The sequence below is a fragment of the Geotrypetes seraphini genome, chromosome 2 (assembly GCF_902459505.1).
Source record: "Geotrypetes seraphini chromosome 2, aGeoSer1.1, whole genome shotgun sequence".
In the NCBI taxonomy this organism is placed as follows: Eukaryota; Metazoa; Chordata; class Amphibia; order Gymnophiona; family Dermophiidae; genus Geotrypetes; species Geotrypetes seraphini.
Genome location: NC_047085.1, coordinates 521,487,331 through 521,507,339, shown reverse-complemented (window position 1 = coordinate 521,507,339; position 20,009 = coordinate 521,487,331). Strand labels below are relative to the sequence as shown.

The 20,009-nt window shown below is 46.9% G+C and overlaps 1 protein-coding gene across 1 annotated transcript in view; it reads right to left on the bottom strand.

The window, feature by feature from the left end:
• Positions 1–20,009, bottom strand: part of LOC117354705 (zinc finger protein 271-like) — a 69,025-nt gene that overhangs the window by 10,791 nt on the left and 38,225 nt on the right. The window contains exon 6 of the mRNA XM_033932597.1: positions 18,624–19,754. Coding sequence (XP_033788488.1) covers positions 18,624–19,754 — 1,131 coding nt within the window. The remainder of the gene's footprint in view (positions 1–18,623; positions 19,755–20,009) is intronic.

Genomic DNA, 20,009 nt, shown 5'->3' with positions numbered 1-20,009 from the left:
CCAGTCCTGCCTCCCTCCCCCTTTTTCTTCCCTACTGATCACTGACCCACATCCTGCCCAGCACCAGCAGGGTTAATCCAGCAGTCCAGTCCTGCCTTCCTCCCCCCTCCCCCTTCCCTAGTGATCACTGACCAACATCCTGCCCAGCACCAGCAGGGTTAATCCAGCAGTCCAGTCCTGCCTCCCTCCCCCTTCCCTACTGATCACTGACCCATATCCTGCCCAGCACCAGCAGGGTTAATCCAGGAGCCTAGTCAGCCTCTCTCTTTCTTCCCCCAGATCTGCTGGAAATGGTTTAGATGAGAACTGGATCCTGTAAAATGTAAACAGAGGCTTGGGAGGCAGGTTTGTGGGTGTCAGCACCCCCAGTCTTGAGCAAGCTTCTGCATTGTGTCCTGGGTGGGATAATTTCTATTGTGTTTGCCCCTAAATCCAAGCTGCTCCCCTTCCTCCCTGCCCCTAAGGACTTGCCTGCCCCTGTCTTTCTGTGCCAGTCCTGTTCAGGGGCTGGGGCAGATTCCCTGTCCCCTGCCAGACTATTTACCTGCTCAGCAGCTCCAGCTTCCTCCACCAGAGTCCCTCACTCAGTCCCAAAGGCAGCCAAGACTGCAGGGGCGGGGGAGGGGGGATCCATCCCCCAGGAGAGGGGCCGGGGGTGTCTTCTGGAGCCCACTGCCAGGGCAGCCTGATGCTTTTGCACAGCAGCAAACAGGAAGAGCAAGCCGGAGCAGGAAGAAGCCCTCCCTTCGCCGGCCACACCCCCTTCCCCATTGCCAGTCCTGGCTTTACCCCATTGCATGTATGGACTTGTAGTTCTGATTTCAGGGGAGGGCACTGGGCAGACAGAGCAAGGCCGTGGGGGTTCCTTTATGGCTCCAGAGAAAGGAGGATGGATTGAGACATCAGGGTTCCTTTTTGTGGCCTTTTTATTATCAGGAGTTGAAAATAGTCAATACCAATGTAGAAATGAAAACTTATTAAGACTAATGACTGGTTTATTTTGCTATTTATTCATATTTGTTAAAAATACTTGTGCAATTGATCAAATAAATAATTTTGAAAACCACGTGTGTAAGACTATCTAATTTTATACCATTTCGTAAGTGTTCAGTGTTCAGTCTCCTGCATCGGAGCCGCAGCGAGATGATTTGGGGACCATTGTGACACTTATGGGTCCCTTTAGCCCAGTGGTCTCAAACTCCAACCCTTTGCGGGGCCACATTTGTAGGTACTTGGAGGCCCTCAGAAAAAAAACCAAAAATAGTTAATGTCTTATTAAAGAAATGACAATTTTGCATGAGGTAAAACTCTTTCTAGTTTATAAATCTTTCCTTTTGGCTAAGTCTTAATAATACTATTGTCATTTATAGCTAAAGAGACACGTGATCAAGAAACTGTTTTATTTTACTGTTGTGATTAGGATAAACATACCGAGGGCCTCAAAATAGGACCTGGCGGGCCGCATGTGGGCCCTGGGCCACGAGTTTGAGACCACTGCCTTAAGCTGATATTGATTATTTCACAATTTCAACCTTGTTAATTGGCCGGAGCTCCTTTCTCTCCTAAGTTCTTTATAATATTATACTAGCGTGTATCTTATCAAAAAAGGTATCGCTACCAGTGAAAGGTCACTTGGACACACAAAGTCAGAGGCGTGAAAAGTACAAGTTTTATTCACAGCATGCATGCTGGACCCCTGAGCTCCAAGCTGGCTCAGAAGTGCCGAAACCAGGAAGTTACAGAGATATTTATTCATTTTTCTGGCTATACAACTGAATTCTAGAAAAAGCTTTTCACGTGTTACTTTTCTTAACACTCATTGGTTCTAAGCTCACACTAGCAGGTCACTAGCAGGACACCTATCTAACTCTAACAGTTAAATGTACAGAAGGGCAGGGTACATCATGGCTCAAACTCTTATCTATTCAGCTTACAATGTGGTAAGGTAGGGACATACATTTTAGGCAGATGCAGTCAATAGATTGTACACTGTTTTCAGCTATGTAGGCCAGAGCAATATTTTAAACAACAGTTAACTATTTCATGACCCTACATTCCCCCCTTTCAGGCTGGCGTACCTAAGGAGCCAAGCCTGACAAAATAAAGTTAGGGGTCAGGAAAGTCGGGGTCCCCAGTGGGTAAGGGACGATACTGGGAGAGGGCCAATGCAGCAGTGGAACATTTGACAACAGAGTCCATAGTTCAGTGGAGCAGCTTTATGGCTATGGGGACCATACAGGGCAGGCAGCAAAGGAGCAGAGAAGACAGGGTAGCAACCAGCAAGATGATCTTCAATGCTGAACCAGAGGGCAACCAGGAGCTGAAGGTACCAGAGATCCAGTCTGCAGTAAGGTCACGCCAGGTCTGGTCAGGAACATGAGCCAGTTTGGTGATACGATCCACATCGTTCTCAATCACTTTACTCAAGTTCAAGGCAGCAGTTGGAGAGGTTGAATTTATCACAGGCACAGCAGCTAGTAAATAGTCCAAAGCTAGACGATTCTGATAAATAGCAGTGCACATTTTAGCATTCGCTCTGCCAATGGTACTCAAAGCTCGGGAGGTCTCATTGGTTATCAGTTCAAGTACAGCTTATAGACAAATAATGCAGTTCAGCATATAGATTGGGGTCTGATAGCCCCAGGTGTCATCCTCGGTCCATGTGGCAGGTTCATAAGCAGCAATGATTCGTTCTGCAGGCCAGTCATCACCCCATTCACCTATTTTAAGGGAATTGGTGGAAGTAGACCGCTTTTGGCGACCTCTGGTGTTGAATACAGGGGCTCCCAGGTGTTCACCATCGGGAAGAAGCTGGGACGAATCATGCAAAGCACACATGTACCAGTCCATTAAGCAGGCAACCAAGAGTAGGCAAACAGATCACAGAGCCAATATCAACTATCAGGAGCTGACCATAATTCATAGGAAGTTCCATTAAGCAGTGTCTGAAGGGCTGAAGACAGTGGGAAGCAACAATGGAGGTTCACAAGGCCCATCGTGAAGGTCGTGGACCTGACGTAAAAGTGAGGGTCTGTGAAGTCAGGTTTAACATGTCCAGCTGCTTTGCCTCCCATAGCCACTGTTCTCCCATACCAGTCCCTCCTCATACAAAATAATTGCTAACATTAAGAGTCTGACCTATAGTTTCAGCAAACTATATAAACAGATTTCTAGTGATTACAGGATATCAGTATCTACTTTCATAATTTCATAAAACTGGGGAAACACCAAAGAGTGATGGACAGGAGCACATGAGCGGGATACAATTCAGACATATACATCAGTACCTGAGTCTCACCTTTTACCATCAATATACAATGCCATGCAGTCTCTGGCCTTCTGGACTTGGACATTGGCATTCCAGTTATATGGGTCAGTGATAGTGAAAACCATGGGATTACAGTAGCCTGTAGTACACAAGGGGCCGGAGCTAGGACCTATAGTAAGGGAGGCAGACGGGGTATTCTTTCTCATAAAGGACAGGCTCCACCATTAGTGAAGGTTTCCTCATAGGGGCAGTTCTTAAAGGCATCAGGTTATACAGACCTATATACTTAGCACATTTGGTATAATAACGCTGTCAATCTAGGGAGCCACACAAAACTGAATTAGGGGTAGTACCATGACCTTGAGAAACATCAAATAGCACACATGTATCACAATACAAAGACACCGGGTGAGTGGGGTCTACAATAAGAGCCTAGTTGATAAGTGGAACATCATCAATGCAGATTTCCGTCCACTTTTAAACTTCATCACCAGTAGATTGGAAACAGAAAATACCCTCAAATGTTTGACATTTTCTGTACTTAACTCCTTCACGCAAACAAACATCAGGCAAAGGGGCTGCACTTGTTAAGTACAAAATACAGAAGAAAGAAACATAAGTGAGGGCAACACAAATATCATATCTATATATACTAACATAGGAAGCTCATTTTTCTTTCAGGCACAACTTAGAAAACTTCAAACAGTTATACTCAAGACACTTGCTAAAGGCAGTGGTGAACCACAGGCAGTCAATTAAACTCAAACACTTATAAAGAATTATATTCAGAACACCTGCTAAGTACAGTGGTAAATATTCAGAACTTTTGAGGTCTTAGAAAGCTTCAGCTGAAGATCCGTGTTGTAGTGGAACCAAGTTTCATGTCCGGACACCTTTGACAACTGTAAGAGAAGAAATTATTACAGTAAAAGGACCTATCCACCTAAGTTTCAGGGGATCTGACTTCCAAGTTTTAGCCATACTGTATTTACAGGGACATACCCATGGACTTGTGTAGCTATCGATAGTGGGGCCCTTTCCAGGACCCATTTGTGGAGCTCTTAAAGGGCTTTAGCTAAAGACTGGACCTGACTCTGGAGGATATCTGATTCCAGAGTAGCAAAGGAACCAGGATCTGGGTTCACAATGGGTGGTGGCCAGCCGGACATGAGCTCAAATGGGGCTTAGATGGGATGCATCTAATCTGAAAAAGAACAGAAGGCAGCAGGACAGGCCAGGACAGATTAGTTTCTTCAATTCATTTTGTGAGAAGGGTCTTAAGAGTTCTGTTCATTCTTTTGACCTGACCAGAGCTCTCAGGATAGTAAGCAGCATATAATTTCTATTCAATTTGGAGGGCCTGAGCAATTTGTTGGACAACATCGGCAATGAAAGCAGGGCCATTGTCATTGCCTATAAAAACAAGGAGATCAAGGCATGGAATTATTCAGGAGGTGTTTGGTTACTTCCCTGGCGCGTTCAGTGCAAGTAAGGAAGGCTTTGACCCATCTAGTCAGGGTGTCTGTGAAGACTAGGAAGTGACTGAGGGAACGGGAAATGGGCATGTGAGTAAAATCTACAGACAGAACCTGCATTGGATATGTTCCAATAGGTTGGTATCCAAGAGGTGGCAGTCATCTGATTGGGAATTTTATTCTAGAACCGACAACACACTGTCGGACCATATTCCGGACTAGCTGATCAAGGTGATTGATAAAGAAATGTCTCTTGAGAGTCAATTTTCATAGCGAGTTCTCCAGAGTGTGCCAAATCATGGCATCTTTTGACAATCGTGAGGGCCAGGTGTTGAGGAATGAATATGAGGGTACCCGCTGTGCTTACGTTTGAAGTATCAGTGTGTGGGTCTGGATTGGCACTTGAATTGGCGCATTTTGTATCCACCCCCCTTTCAGGACAGACTGGCCCAAAATAATGCATGCCCAAGTCTGTTCCTGAGAAGCGTACTGGGGTGTAAGGGAATCCAGAAAAGGAATGATTGTATACAGAGGGGCCGAAAGAGGGGGCAGAGACTGGCAGCTCGGGCTGTGCGGTTGGCAAGGGCATTGCCACGAGAGACAAGGTCCATCACGCGTCTATAAGCATGGCAGTGCATAACAGAAACACGTGAGGGTAGTTGTACGGCCTCAAGAAGGTCAAGAATGAGGGGAGCATGATGGATCAGGCGGCCGGAGGCTATAATGAAACCTCGATGTTTCCAGATGGCCCTATGGGAATGCAAGTTAAGGAAAGCATATTTGGAGTCAGTATATATATATTGCAAGACTGAGAGGCAGAGTGGCGCAGGGCAGAAGTGAGGGCATAAAGCTCAGCTTCTTGGGCAGAAGGGCCAGAAGGCAGGGGCCTGAGTCAGAAGTTTTTGGAGGCAGCGAAAAGACCGCTCCTGAAGTTGGGTCCAGACAAAAGGGGCTGAGTCAGCGCCTTTGGTGGAATCATACAGAGGACGAGCAATAGTAGAGAAATCAGGGATCCAGATGGGACAGTATCCTGCAATACTGAGAAAGGTGCTCAGAGCCTTGCAGTTATCAGGGACAGGGAGACTACAGACAGCCTGGACCTCGATGTAGGAAGGGACCTGGTACCCTTGGAGATTTGAAAGCCAAGGTAGGTGACACGAGGAAGGCATACTTGAAATCAATGTAAATATGGCCACAGGAAAATTTAAAAGGCAGACCCACTATCTGAAAGACTCAGATAAATAATAATAATAACAGTTTATATACCGCAATACCGTGAAGAGCTATGTGGTTTACAAAAGATTAGAGAAGGTACAAAATAATTGAACTTAAGTTGTCTACTAGCACATAAGAATTGTTCTCAATCCCTATTCTATATCAGGTTCCTACCCCAAAGAGCTGACTTATAAAATTAAGCTAAATGCAGTTCTGGATCCACCCACTAAGCAGGGTAGTCTGACACAAGCACTCTCTAAAGCAGCAGTTCCTTCACTATCAGCTGACTGGCAAAAAATTTACTTCAATCCAAAGCATTCCTAAAAATTACATTGTTATACCTAAACTTACATTTTTTTATATACAGAAATACAAAACAAAGATTGGAATATACAGTAAAACTTTGGATTGCAAATAACTTGGTTTGCAAGTGTTCTATAAGACAAGCAATGATTAAATTTTAACTTGCTATACCAGCAACGTCTTGCAATACATGTACATACAGTATAGAAGCATCACATTTTCACAACTGAGCCAATGGTTCCTCTCTATATGACGCTGCAGGAATGCAGTAACTGTTCCAAACGAGCAAGGGCTTGCAATACAAGTATGTATATTTTTGTACACTAGTGCCCTGGAATACAAGCATACTTCTGGAACAAATTATGCTCCCAAACCAAAGTTTTACTGTACTCACAAGTTTAAACATTGTTCAATTTTTATTTTTTTTTTTTACAATCAACATGGGTCTCAGTAGAGACTTACTCCCCCTTCCTACAGAATTTCACAAAGGAGAGAGAGTTGCTTAAAGATCAAAGAGATCAAATTACAGATGTAGTCCTTTTCAGAACTTTTAAATTTAGACAAATAACTACTAAATTTGGACAAAGAACTTCTTTTTAGCATGGAATATAAGTTCCAGAAATCATATTTTTCATTTATATGCATTTCTGAATATGCATATACATTTTATAACATAGCCAAAAACTTCAAATGCAAAACCACTTATCTGTTTCAGGAGAAACTACATTGGAAGTGCTACACACTTCATGGCCCTTATCAGCACAAAAGGAAAAGTACTCTCCTCTCATGCTGTGAACAACTGACAGTTTAAACTTCACTGAAACATTTGAACAGACAGAAGTCATAAAGAACCCGGGATATTGCAGGACTTGGGAATCAGATGAAGGGAAGAATTTGGCAAGGTCTGAAGCAAGGGCAGTGCTGAATAGAGAGGGGCTAATTTTAAAGCCCTGGGGTAGACGGGTCCAGGTTACTTAGGAGGTTTGTCCAGTGGAAGGGTTTTCCCATTGGAATGCAAAAATTGGCTGACTGGAAGAGGAACTGACAGCAAACGAATGCATAAAAACCTGACGAGTTATGTCCTCTTCCAGGGAGCCAGAGGGGGCCAGCCCACACCAAATATCGGCCATTCTAACTAGCACAGACAAATAAGGGTTGATTTGTTAAGTATAATCAAAGACAAATTCCTTTTTTAAAATTAGTTAACATATCAAGGGATCCCCACAGGTAGACAGACATCCCCCCATTGTGCAATGGAGGACAAAAACACTTCCCTGAATTCCTGGCCCCGCCCGTCTCCGGACTAGGGAAACGCAGTACTAACAGGTCCACACTCGCTTCGTCCTCAAGGACGTCTCAGACACTCTCAAACACACAAAACACAACAGATTTCAGTTCAGTTACTCAACCAGAAAATAACAGTTCCTAGAATCCCTTTCCCACAACTTTTCAGCGACAGATCACGTGGCTTACTAGGCAGGAGACGAGAGACAGGATAGGGATGATCAATCCCCACTTACCAGATAGTGGCCACTCCAGGTACAGATACAGATACAGATACAGATTCTTGTACTTTAAACTGAGACTAGATAAGTCAGTTGAAGCGGTCCAACGTCCTGAGGTCTGCCAACCCCCCAAAAGGAAGGCAGCCGGCTAAGCAGACATATCAGCCGTAGGACCAGAAACAAGTGACCAATCGAGTAACCAGTGGTCAAGAGACCTTCAAGTCCCTGTTCGGAAGCCAAATGAAAGGTCACTTGGACACACAAAGTCAGAGGCGTGAAAAGTACAAGTTTTATTCACAGCATGCATGCTGGACCCCTGAGCTCCAAGCTGGCTCAGAAGTGCCGAAACCAGGAAGTTACAGAGATATTTATTCATTTTTCTGGCTATACAACTGAATTCTAGAAAAAGCTTTTCACGTGTTACTTTTCTTAACACTCATTGGTTCTAAGCTCACACTAGCAGGTCACTAGCAGGACACCTATCTAACTCTAACAGTTAAATGTACAGAAGGGCAGGGTACATCATGGCTCAAACTCTTATCTATTCAGCTTACAATGTGGTAAGGTAGGGACATACATTTTAGGCAGATGCAGTCAATAGATTGTACACTGTTTTCAGCTATGTAGGCCAGAGCAATATTTTAAACAACAGTTAACTATTTCATGACCCTACACCAGAAGCAAGGAAGTTATCCTCCCGCTGTATAGGGCGATGGTGCGACCGTATCTGGAGTACTGCGTTTCTATACTGGTCACCGTACCTTAAGAAGGATATGGCGGTACTTGAGAGGGTCCAGAGAAGAGCAACAAAAATGATAAAGGGCATGGAGAACCTTTCGTATGCTGAGAGATTGGAGAAGCTGGGGCTCTTCTCCCTAGAAAAGCGGAGACTTAGCGGGGATATGATAGAAACTTACAAGATCATGAAGGGTATAGAGAAGGTAGAGAGGGACAGATTCTTCAGGCTGGCACTCGGAAAAACTGAAGGGAGATAGATTCAGAACGAATGCCAGGAAGTTCTTCTTTACTCAGAGGGTGGGGGACACCTGGAACGCGCTTCCAGAGGAGGTGGTAGGGTGGAGTACGATTTTGGGTTTCAAAATGGGACTGGACAAGTTCCTGAAGGAAAAGGGGATTGAAGGGTACAAATAGAGGGGTACTATACAGTGCAAAATGCTTTAGAGCAGTGTTCTTCAACCACCGGTCCATGGACCAGTGCCGGTCCACAGAAATTTCCTGCCGGTCCTCAGGGCCAGCACGTGCATCAGGCCCAAAACAGTGTTCTCAACCGCCGGTCCACGGTGCGATCGATGTGACGTTATCTTTGAGCCAGCTCCCTCTTCCTAACTGATTCGGTGCACAAAGCCATGGGCAGTGGCTCCTACGCGTGTCCTGCGCCTGAACCGGAAGCCTTCTCTCTGACGTTGCAACGTCAGAGGGAAGGCTTCCAGATGAGGCACGGGACGTGCAAGGTGCAATTAGTACTACTATGGGGGCGGAGTCTGGGATGGAGATTGGGTAGAGATGGGCGGGGTCTGGCCCACGACTTAGCCTAGTGTTCTCAACCGCCGGTCCACGGTGCGATCGATGTGACGTTATCTTTGAGCCAGCTTCCTCTTCCTAACTGATTCGGTGCACAAAGCCACGGGCAGTGGCTCCTACGGGCATCCTGCGCCTGAACCGGAAGCCTTCTCTCTGACGTTGCAACGTCAGAGGGAAGGCTTCCAGATGAGGCACGGGACGTGCAAGGTGCAATTAGTACTACTTTGGGGGCGGAGTCTGGGATGGAGATTGGGTGGAGATGGGCGGGGTCTGGCCCACGACTTAGCCTAGTGTTCTCAACCGCCGGTCCACGGTGCGATCGATGTGACGTTATCTTTGAGCCAGCTTCCTCTTCCTAACTGATTCGGTGCACAAAGCCACGGGCAGTGGCTCCTACGGGCATCCTGCGCCTGAACCGGAAGCCTTCTCTCTGACGTTGCAACGTCAGAGGGAAGGCTTCCAGATGAGGCACGGGACGTGCAAGGTGCAATTAGTACTACTATGGGGGCGGAGTCTGGGATGGAGATTGGGTAGAGATGGGCGGGGTCTGGCCCACGACTTAGCCTAGTGTTCTCAACCGCCGGTCCACGGTGCGATCGATGTGACGTTATCTTTGAGCCAGCTTCCTCTTCCTAACTGATTCGGTGCACAAAGCCACGGGCAGTGGCTCCTACGGGCATCCTGCGCCTGAACCGGAAGCCTTCTCTCTGACGTTGCAACGTCAGAGGGAAGGCTTCCAGATGAGGCACGGGACGTGCAAGGTGCAATTAGTACTACTATGGGGGCGGAGTCTGGGATGGAGATTGGGTAGAGATGGGCGGGGTCTGGCCCACGACTTAGCCTAGTGTTCTCAACCGCCGGTCCACGGTGCGATCGATGTGACGTTATCTTTGAGCCAGCTTCCTCTTCCTAACTGATTCGGTGCACAAAGCCACGGGCAGTGGCTCCTACGGGCATCCTGCGCCTGAACCGGAAGCCTTCTCTCTGACGTTGCAACGTCAGAGGGAAGGCTTCCAGATGAGGCACGGGACGTGCAAGGTGCAATTAGTACTACTATGGGGGCGGAGTCTGGGATGGAGATTGGGTAGAGATGGGCGGGGTCTGGCCCACGACTTAGCCCAGTGTTCTTCAACCGCCGGTCCACGGACCGATGCCAGTCCACAGAATAATTTTTTTATTTCTGCCGGTCCATAGGTGTAAAAAGGTTGAAAAACACTGCTTTAGAGTAATGGATAACTTACAGGAAGCAGGAGACTGGGCACCGAACACTTAAGAAATAGTATAAAATTAGATAGTCGTACACACGTGGTTTTAAAATGTATCTATGTAATTTTTATGCCGGCCAGAAGGACATGGAGATGGGTCTGTAAAACAGCCAAATTGTCTTCTAGGGTGTCTTTATATTTGCCTATACAGGGCAATTGAGCTTTCCAGCCGGGCATGCAAAATGCCACCTTTCTTAGGTGGCAAGCACAAGGTCTACAATATCTTTTTCACCTGTTTTCGGAGGAGGGGAGCCTGGCCACATTTGCCGAGCTGCAACGGACTTTTGCCCTACAGGCTAATGATCTCTTTGCCTATTACCAGATCCGTCACTATGTTCAGTCCCTCCCAGTGGCTGCCCTTACTGAAGTCTGCAGGGAGGCGCTTTCGGAACTCTTCAGCCTTTCAGCCCAACAGAGGATTCCTCTACGATTTCATATTGTGGGGATCTGGGATTGCCAACCAAGTACGAATCTGGATATATTAGCGACAGTGTGGGCTGAGGACTTGCATTGCCAGTTGACTGCTCAGCAGTTACAACGGGTCTTGAAGAACATTCAGAAGGTGTCACCCAATATTACTCACTGGGAAATGCAATTGAAAATTGTTCTTAGACTTTACATTCCACCGGAACGTGCAGCCCGGATGGGGATGACTGCGTCGCATTCTTGCCCGAAATGCAATCAGGCTCACGCATCTTTGAGTCACATGTTTTGGGCCTGCCCCGCAATCCAACAGTTTTGGAGACATCTTGGCCTATATACTACATCGCTTTGGGGAAGGCGATGGCTTCCGCAACCAAGGGCGTTATTTGGATTTTATAATATAGCCTCGAGCAAACCCAGGGGAATGTCAGCATTTATCTCCAGAGCCCTTTTGATGGGAAAAAAAGCCATCCTCACCAACTGGCTCTCCCGAGATCCCCCGTCATATGCAAAATGGAGATCCCTAATGATAGTGCACGCAACACTGGAGAGACGCATGGTGGGAGACTTGACTCTTGGCCCGGGTCGCAAATTTTGTCAGGTGTGGGAGCACTTCTGGCAGGACCTCACACCGCGTGCTCGCAATAGACTTTTGAATCTTTAAGATTTGATTCCCACTCTCAGCTGTTGGACTGGCCATGGATTCTTGGAGAGGGGAGGGGATGGGAGGGGAACTGATTATATTGTTGAAAATGTTATTTCCTGAATGGTACTACTGTTTGTATTTGCTTCTTACTGCTGGAATAATAAAAATAATTTAAACATAAAATGTATTTATGTAGTCTTAATAATTTTCCTTCCTGTGGAGCCACAGGGTGACCCTAATTTGGCAACGGGGGAAAACCAGGCTGGCTGGGAGAGGGTGGGGGAGGGACAGACCTCTTGGGGGCTGGCATGGAGCTTCTCGACTCCGGTGCCCCATGTGGATGCTCCCGCCATGCTCCCTTCTTTCCGTGCATTTCACATTCAGCCACTCTAGAACCTTCTTTGCTCTGTTCAAACGTTTTATTGAATTTTTATAAGAAACAAAATGCACCTCAGGAGAACGACAGAAAACAGAAAACCTAAATTTGCAAGAACCACCGTTCTCCTTCTCAGGAAAGCATGCCCACTGGTCAGTAGCGTAGGCGGTGGGTGGGCGCTGTCTCGGTTGGGGCGCCGGCCCTTCCCCGCCCTCCCGTATCTCTTTAAAATCTGTTGCACGCAACTGGCATAGTTTTGACTCCCCAGTGCTGGGTTTGGTCTTTCCTAGGGTTACTAGGTGTCCAGAATTCCCCGGACTTTTTCCTCCTTTTGAGGACATGTCCGTGGGGTCTGGGTTTTGTAAAGCCTCCTCAAATCGCGTCGGGCCTGCGCGGACCTCCTCCCTGACCGACAAGAGCAGGCAGGACTGGGGGCGGGATTAGGGTGTTACAGGGCGGGGGATGGGTGGAACTGAGCTTACAATCTAAATAGTCAAACGGGATGTCATGGATGCAGTTGAGGTGAATGGGCTGGATTGGAGGGCAGAGGAGTAAAGCATAGAAAATGACGGCAGAAAAGGGCCACAGCTCGTCAAGTCTGCCCACCCTCTTAACTTCGTCCCGCTAGAGATCCCATTTTTTTCTTAAAATCTGGCACACTGCTGGCCTTGATCACTTGTAGTGGAAGTTCATTCCAATGATTGATCACCCTTTAGGTGAAGGCCATTAAATTGCCCACCCTTGATTTTCAGCAGATGCGGGTTAAGGATTAAAAGCTAATCTAATCTAATCTAATCCTTAGGTTTGTATACCGCATCATCTCCACGTTCGTAGAGCTCGACGCAGTTTACAGTAGGAGAAATAGGAAGGAACTACAACAGAGGGTTAGAGGTAGAAGTGTGAAGAACATTTAGAGGACTTGGGATGCCAAGATATAAGAGTTTCCTTGATTCCTAAGTTGGAGGGAGACTTACATTTTTTAAGAAAAGCCAGGTTTTCAGATGTTTGCGGAAAACTTGGAGAGAGCTCAAGTTCCGAAGAGGGGAGGTAAGGTTGTTCCAGAGCTCAGTGATTTTGAAGTGGAGGGAGGTCCCTAATCTAATCTAATCCTTAGGTTTGTATACCGCATCATCTCCACGTTCGTAGAGCTCGACGCAGTTTACAGTAGGAGAAATAGGAAGGAACTACAACAGAGGGTTAGAGGTAGAAGTGTGAAGAACATTTAGAGGACTTGGGATGCCAAGATATAAGAGTTTCCTTGATTCCTAAGTTGGAGGGAGACTTACATTTTTTAAGAAAAGCCAGGTTTTCAGATGTTTGCGGAAAACTTGGAGAGAGCTCAAGTTCCGAAGAGGGGAGGTAAGGTTGTTCCAGAGCTCAGTGATTTTGAAGTGGAGGGAGGTCCCTAATCTAATCTAATCCTTAGGTTTGTATACCGCATCATCTCCACGTTCGTAGAGCTCGACGCAGTTTACAGTAGGAGAAATAGGAAGGAACTACAACAGAGGGTTAGAGGTAGAAGTGTGAAGAAAATTTAGAGGACTTGGGATGCCAAGATATAAGAGTTTCCTTGATTCCTAAGTTGGAGGGAGACTTACATTTTTTAAGAAAAGCCAGGTTTTCAGATGTTTGCGGAAAACTTGGAGAGAGCTCAAGTTCTGAAGAGGGGAGGTAAAGTTGTTCCAGAGCTCAGTGATTTTGAAGCTATATCAACTTGGGGTCTTTTTCTGCTAACTGGAGATTTATTTTTATTTTTTTCACAAAATTTTATTAAACTTTAAAAAATGCTAAAAAAAATATAACATACATAAGAATAGCCTTATTGAGTCAGAGCAATGGTCCATCAAGCTCAGTAGCCCGTGTTGAATCAAACAGAGCCCAGTAATGTGCTTATATGATAGCAGAAATGAGAAACTTATACTTACTGACAGCGGTTGTGCCCTAAACGTTAAACCTCAGCGTCTTAGTTTTCAAAGGGAGAGTAAGTAGCCAACCAGGCCCCGCCACGTCAATGAGGCCAACACTTCCCCTGGCGCTGACGTGGAGGGGCGTGCTTGGCTACCCTCCCTTTGAAAGCTGAGACGCTGAGGTTTAGCGTTTAGGACATTGGTGAGATGGTGAGCACAACCGCTGTCAGTAAGTTCACTTCCCCCTCCGCATTCGCGGTTTCCGTATCTACGGATTCGCTTATTCACGGTTTTAAACCCAAAAATGCATTTTCATTTGTTGGGCTATTTTAAGCCCTGTAAGCCCCCCTCTTAAGCCTTACCTGGTGGTCTAGCGGGTTTTCAGGGCAGGAGCGATCTTCCCACGCTCCTGCCCCGTGCTGATCGCTCACAGGAAATGGCTGCCTTGAGCTCCTGTCGTCTCTCGAGCCATTTCCTGTGAGCGATCAGCCCAAAAAACCCGCTAGACCACCAGGTAAGGCTTATGGGGGGGAGCTTACAGGGCTTAAAATTGCTGGGGGAAGCAGGGATTAGGGGCAGAACAGGCCTGAATATTATTTGTGGGGGGGGGGGGTTATATTCTGCCCCTAACCATCGCGAATATGGAGGGGGAAATGTACAAGTTTCTCATTTCTGATACCATATAAGCATAAGCGGACAGAAAGTGATAGACATTATTTCATGACATTTACAAAGCGAGGTCGTATAGCCCTGAAGAAACGACCTAGTGCCGTGAAACGTCGGCAACATATCAGACTCCTTTATACAATCACAGTTGTTTTAGCGGCATAAAATCTCGGTCTTTCGTAAGTTTTAAACCTCAATAGCGAACTGTCGCTCTGTGGAAGTTTTTGTCAATGATGTGGTGATGGTTTGAGCTTGGGCTCTGCCGCTAAAAACCTGAGGCTTTTCTTCCATTTGAGTAGACTCTCAGCTTCGCACAAGTGGAGTCATTTGTAGTATCCTCTATAATAAAAGCCTTACCCGGGCATGTGCAGTTGACACGGCGTGATCCCTGCCGCCGTGATTTCTGCTTCCATGCCATGTTCCATTTGCGGCATGCAGCGTCTTGCGGCGCGTCTGAGGTGCTGCGAGGTGTCCAGCTGCTACTGCTACACAGGGAAGTGGAGGGGGAAAGGGAAAAGGGGCTGATTTGTGGGAGGAGGGGTGTGCTGAGGGCAGGCAGCAATCATGGTTTGCTGGGGGGGGGGCAGAGAGAGATAGGCAGGGGGTAGACAGAGAGACAGACAGAAAGAAAAACAGACAGACAAAGGGCCAGGGAGAGACAGTGACAAACAGACAGGGGGCCAGAGAGATAGGCAGACAGACAGCCAGCGGCCAAGGAGCGAGAAAGAAAGAAAGATAGACAGACAGGGGGCCAGGGAGAGACACAGACAGAAAGAATGACAAACAGACAGGGGGCCAGAGAAACAAACAGACAGCAGCCAAGGAGCGAGAAAGAAAGAAAGATAGACAGACAGGGGGCCAGGGAGAGACACAGACAGAAAGAATGACAAACAGACAGGGGGCCAGAGAAACAAACAGACAGCAGCCAAGGAGCGAGAATGAAAGACAGATATACAGGGGGCCAGGGAGAGACACAGACAAAAATAATTACAGTCAGACAGGGGCCCAGAGGGACAGACAGAAAGACAGACAGACAGCGGCCAAAGAGAGAGAGAGACAAAGAAAAAAAGACAGACAGACAGCGGCCAAGGAGAGAGAAAGAAAGACAGATAGACAGAGGGCCAGGGAGAGACACAGAGAGAAAGAATGACAAACAGACAGGGGGTCAGAGAGACAAACAGACAGACAGACAGCCAGCGGCCAAAGAGAGAGAGACAAAGAAAAAAAGACAGACAGACAGCGGCCAAGGAGAGAGACAGAAAGAAAGACAGACAGACAGCGGCTAAGGAGACAGAGAGACAGAAAGAAAGACAGACAGACACATCTATTCTAGCACCCGTTAATGTAACGGACTTAAGTCTAATCATATTTATATTTTCCCACTTCACCTATTTCTAATACTTGAGTTATAGGTTATAACATCTCATATTTGTGTTGTTGCAGGGACTGTTTGCCCCCAGTAATGAATATTTAGGAGATCATAGTTTTTCCAGTTAGATAATATCAGTTTTGATGCAATAAGAATATTAAATAGTTAAGCTCTGGAACGCATTGCCGGAGGATGTGGTGAGACCAGTTAAGGTTTGGACAAGTTCCTGGAGGAAAAGTCCTTAGTCTGCTGTTGAGACAGACATGGGAGAACTGGGTCAGACCAATGGTCCATCAATCCCAGTAGCCCGTTCGCACGGTGGCCAATTCAGGTCCCTAGTACCTGGCCAAAACCCAAGGTGTAGCAATATTCCATGCTATCGATCCAGGGCAAGCAGTGGCTTCCCCCAAGTCTTTATCAAGCCACTGCTGCTACTCTTTGGGTTTTGGCCAGGTACTTGTGACTTGGATTGGCCTCCGTGAAGATGGGACTATTGGTCTGATCCAGTAAGGCTATTCTGTTTTAAGCAGTGAGCATGAATTTCACTGTGGGTTACACAGTGCAGGTCCCAGCCAGGCCAACACACTGGCTACTTAGCGTAGGAACAGGAAGTAAATGGAGCGTGTCAGGGGCAGGACAGGTGAGCAGAAGCAGTGTTGCTAGCTTGTGGTCTGGTACCATGTCGTATCTGTCACAACTGTCTATAGCACAGCTGGACTTAACACCTGGCATAAAAACCCCTTCCTCAACACATCATTTTGGATCCCCACAGCCCCAGAGAATCTGCTTCTACCATGGGCCACAGTGGACCACCAATGCAACCCCCAAACACGTGCCATGATGGGAGGTCAGGGATGGGGGGGGGGGTGAGGCGGTTTTCAGGGGAGGAGAATATGGTTAGAGCTACACAGCCTCAGGACCCTGCGGCTGTGAGTTCAAATCCTGGCCAAGTCACTTAGGCCTTAGATTCACTAAGGACACGGATCGGATCGGATACGTGTCTGAGGGGCTGATTCACAAATCGCCCTTACGCAAATGAGGGTGATCGGAATCACGCCCCCAACCGCTCTATAGCGATCCCAACGCATGCGCTGGCCCTCCGTGCCCAGCAGAGCTTAATTTTACTTTTAAAAAATTTTTCGCGAGCCCGTGGTTTTAACCTGCTTTAAACCCACGGGTTAAAACCAAGGGCTTGCACAGTGGGGAAGGGCAAGCCCGTGTGCCCCAAAGATTTCAATTCTGCCCACGAATTTTGGAAATGTTGTGTACAATATTTTTAAAATGTTATTTTATTAGTAATTCATTTAGTGCTGAACCCCTCAATCTTAAATCCTAGCTCCTCCCTCCCAGCTCTCTCTCCCTACCCTCAACCTTCCCTGCCCTTCCCCAATTCTCCCTCCTAAGCTCTGTCCCCCAACTCCCACCTTCTCTGCCACCCCCAATTCTCCCTCTTCAGCTCCCTTCACATCCATAAGGAAGAGTTACTGCATCCCTCCGCAGTATATAAATCTGTGATCCTCTGGCAATGTGTCTGCTGGAAATATTAAAAACTCTTTTTCTTATGCATGGGGTACTGCAGAGAGAAAAGGGCTTGCTAAGCCAAGGATGAGTTCTGTAAGGGTTACCAAATGGCTCCTGATAAAAGACGGATGAGACATCCAGGATTTACTTCCATTGAAAGGAATGGAAGTAAAACTTGGATGTCTATCAATTCATTCTCCTTTTTCTGGAGCCATAAGGTAACTCCAATTAGTGGCCATGTTTAATTAACAAGTAGCTCAACAGAACACAGCCTGAGCTTAGTATGCCGTTTCTGCCGGGCAGAGACCTACAAGACACAGGAAGATCTGAGCTATGCCCAAAATGAAAAGGTAAAAGGTACCAGTTGTTTCAGACAAATATTTGACCAGGGTTCTTCTGTTCATTACGTCTTTCACCTGCAACATTCAGCGACCGTCTCTTTGGAGGCCAATCACGCACAGAGTTCAAAAGACAAAAACTTTATTAAGACAAAACATTTGCTTGTCCAAGGTGGAACCGTTTTCTTGGTCCTTGAGGTATTTCTCCTCTCCACACGATTCACAAATAATCAGAGGGGAGATATGATTGAGTGGAGTAGAACGGGGACAAGTGGATCCATTTTTCACTCCGTCAAAAATTACAAAGATTAGGGGACACTCGATGGAGTTACAGGGAAATACTCTTAAAACCAATAGGAGGAAATTTGTTTTCACTAAGAGAATAGTTAAGCTCTGGAACGCGTTGGCAGAGGATGTGGTAAGAGCGGACAGCGTAGCTGGTTTTAAGAAAGGTTTGGACAAGTTCTTGGAGGAAAAGTCCATAGTCTGTTATTGAGAAAGACATGGTGGAAGCCCACTGCTTGCCCTGTATCAGTAGCCTGGAATATTGCTACTCCTTGGGTTTTGGCCAGGTACTAGGGACCTGGATTGGCCTCCGTGAAAATGGGTTACTGGCTAGTAATGGACCATTGATGGACCATTGGTCTGACCCAGTAAGCTATTCTTATGTTCTTATGACACCTCAATTATCATCACCGTTCTAGTGTCCTTTTCCTGAACCACTATGGCCAGTTTTCTTGTGGGAATAGGAATGGCCCAGGGGATCACAACCTCTTCATTCTCCACCATTCTCTCTGGTGTGACGTTTCATGTGCGCCGATAAGTGTGAGCTGCGTGTAAAGCTTTTCCCACAATCCTTGCACACATAGGGTCTCTCTCCTGTGTGAATTAGCCGGTGTCTGAGAAGACTGGAGCTATCTCCAAATCTCTTCTCACACTGGCTGCACGTGAAAGGCTTTTCCCGTGTGTGAGTTCTCTGGTGCCGCAGGAGGTACGAGTTCTGAGCAAAACTCTTCCTGCATTCTGTACAGATGTGCTTCTTTTCCCCCGAGTGTATTCTACGGTGTGTGGTAAGATTCGCCTTACGGCTGAAACTCTTGCCACAGTCAGGACAAGCATAGGGCCTCTCCCCCGTGTGGGTCCTCTGGTGCGATATCAGACTGGAGCTGTCGCTGAATCTTTTCCCGCATTCGAGGCACGTGTACGGTTTCTCTCCCGTGTGGGTCCTCTGGTGCGTGATGAGATTCGAACAATCGGTGAAGCTTTTCCCGCATTCTTTGCAGACGAAAGGCCTCTCCCCAGTATGAATTTTCTGATGCCGGATCAGATAGGAGCTCTGGCTAAAGCTCTTCCCGCATTCATTACACTTGTACCGTTTCTCTCGGGTGTGAACACGGTGGTGCGTGGTGAGGTTGGAGTTATGCGCAAAACACTTTCCACATTCGGCACACTTGTAGGGTTTCTCCCCCGTGTGGATCCTTTGGTGCTTGATGAGGCTTGAGCTGTTATTAAATCTGTTGCCACACTCGTGGCATGTGTAACTCCGCTCTCCGGTGTGCGTTCTCTCGTGAATCGTGAGCGACCCCTTGTGGCTGAAGCTTTTCCCACATTCGGCACACACGTATGGTTTTTCCCCAGTGTGGGTTCGCAAGTGTATTATTAGATTCGAGTTGTCTCTGAACCCTTTCCCACATTCTCTGCACAAAAAAGGTCTCTCCCCCGTGTGGATTCTCTGGTGTGTGATAAGGGAGTCCTTCTGACTGAAGCTTTTCCGACATTCCGGACACTCGTATGGTCTCTCTCGGGTATGTGTTCTCTGGTGTTTTATAACATGTCTCCTCTGCCTGAAATGTTTCCCACACTCTGTACATTTATAAGGTCTCTCACCCGTGTGTATACTTTGATGTGCTGTCAGATTTCCCTTCTGCCGGAAGCCTTTCCCACATTCAGTACATATAAACGGTCGTTCTTTTGGTACGGATTTTCCAGTATTAGTGACCCCATACGGTTTGCCACCTGTCTGAGGTTCTGTGTTTACCAACAAGGCATTTTCAGTAACAGGATTCGGATTGGATCTCGCCAGCATGCTCCCTGTGAAGCTTTTCTCACTCTCAGTACATGAATATTGTCTCTCTTCCAGTTTCCCTGGGGAGGCTGCCCCACCGTCAGGGCACAGAAGTAGTCTCTCTC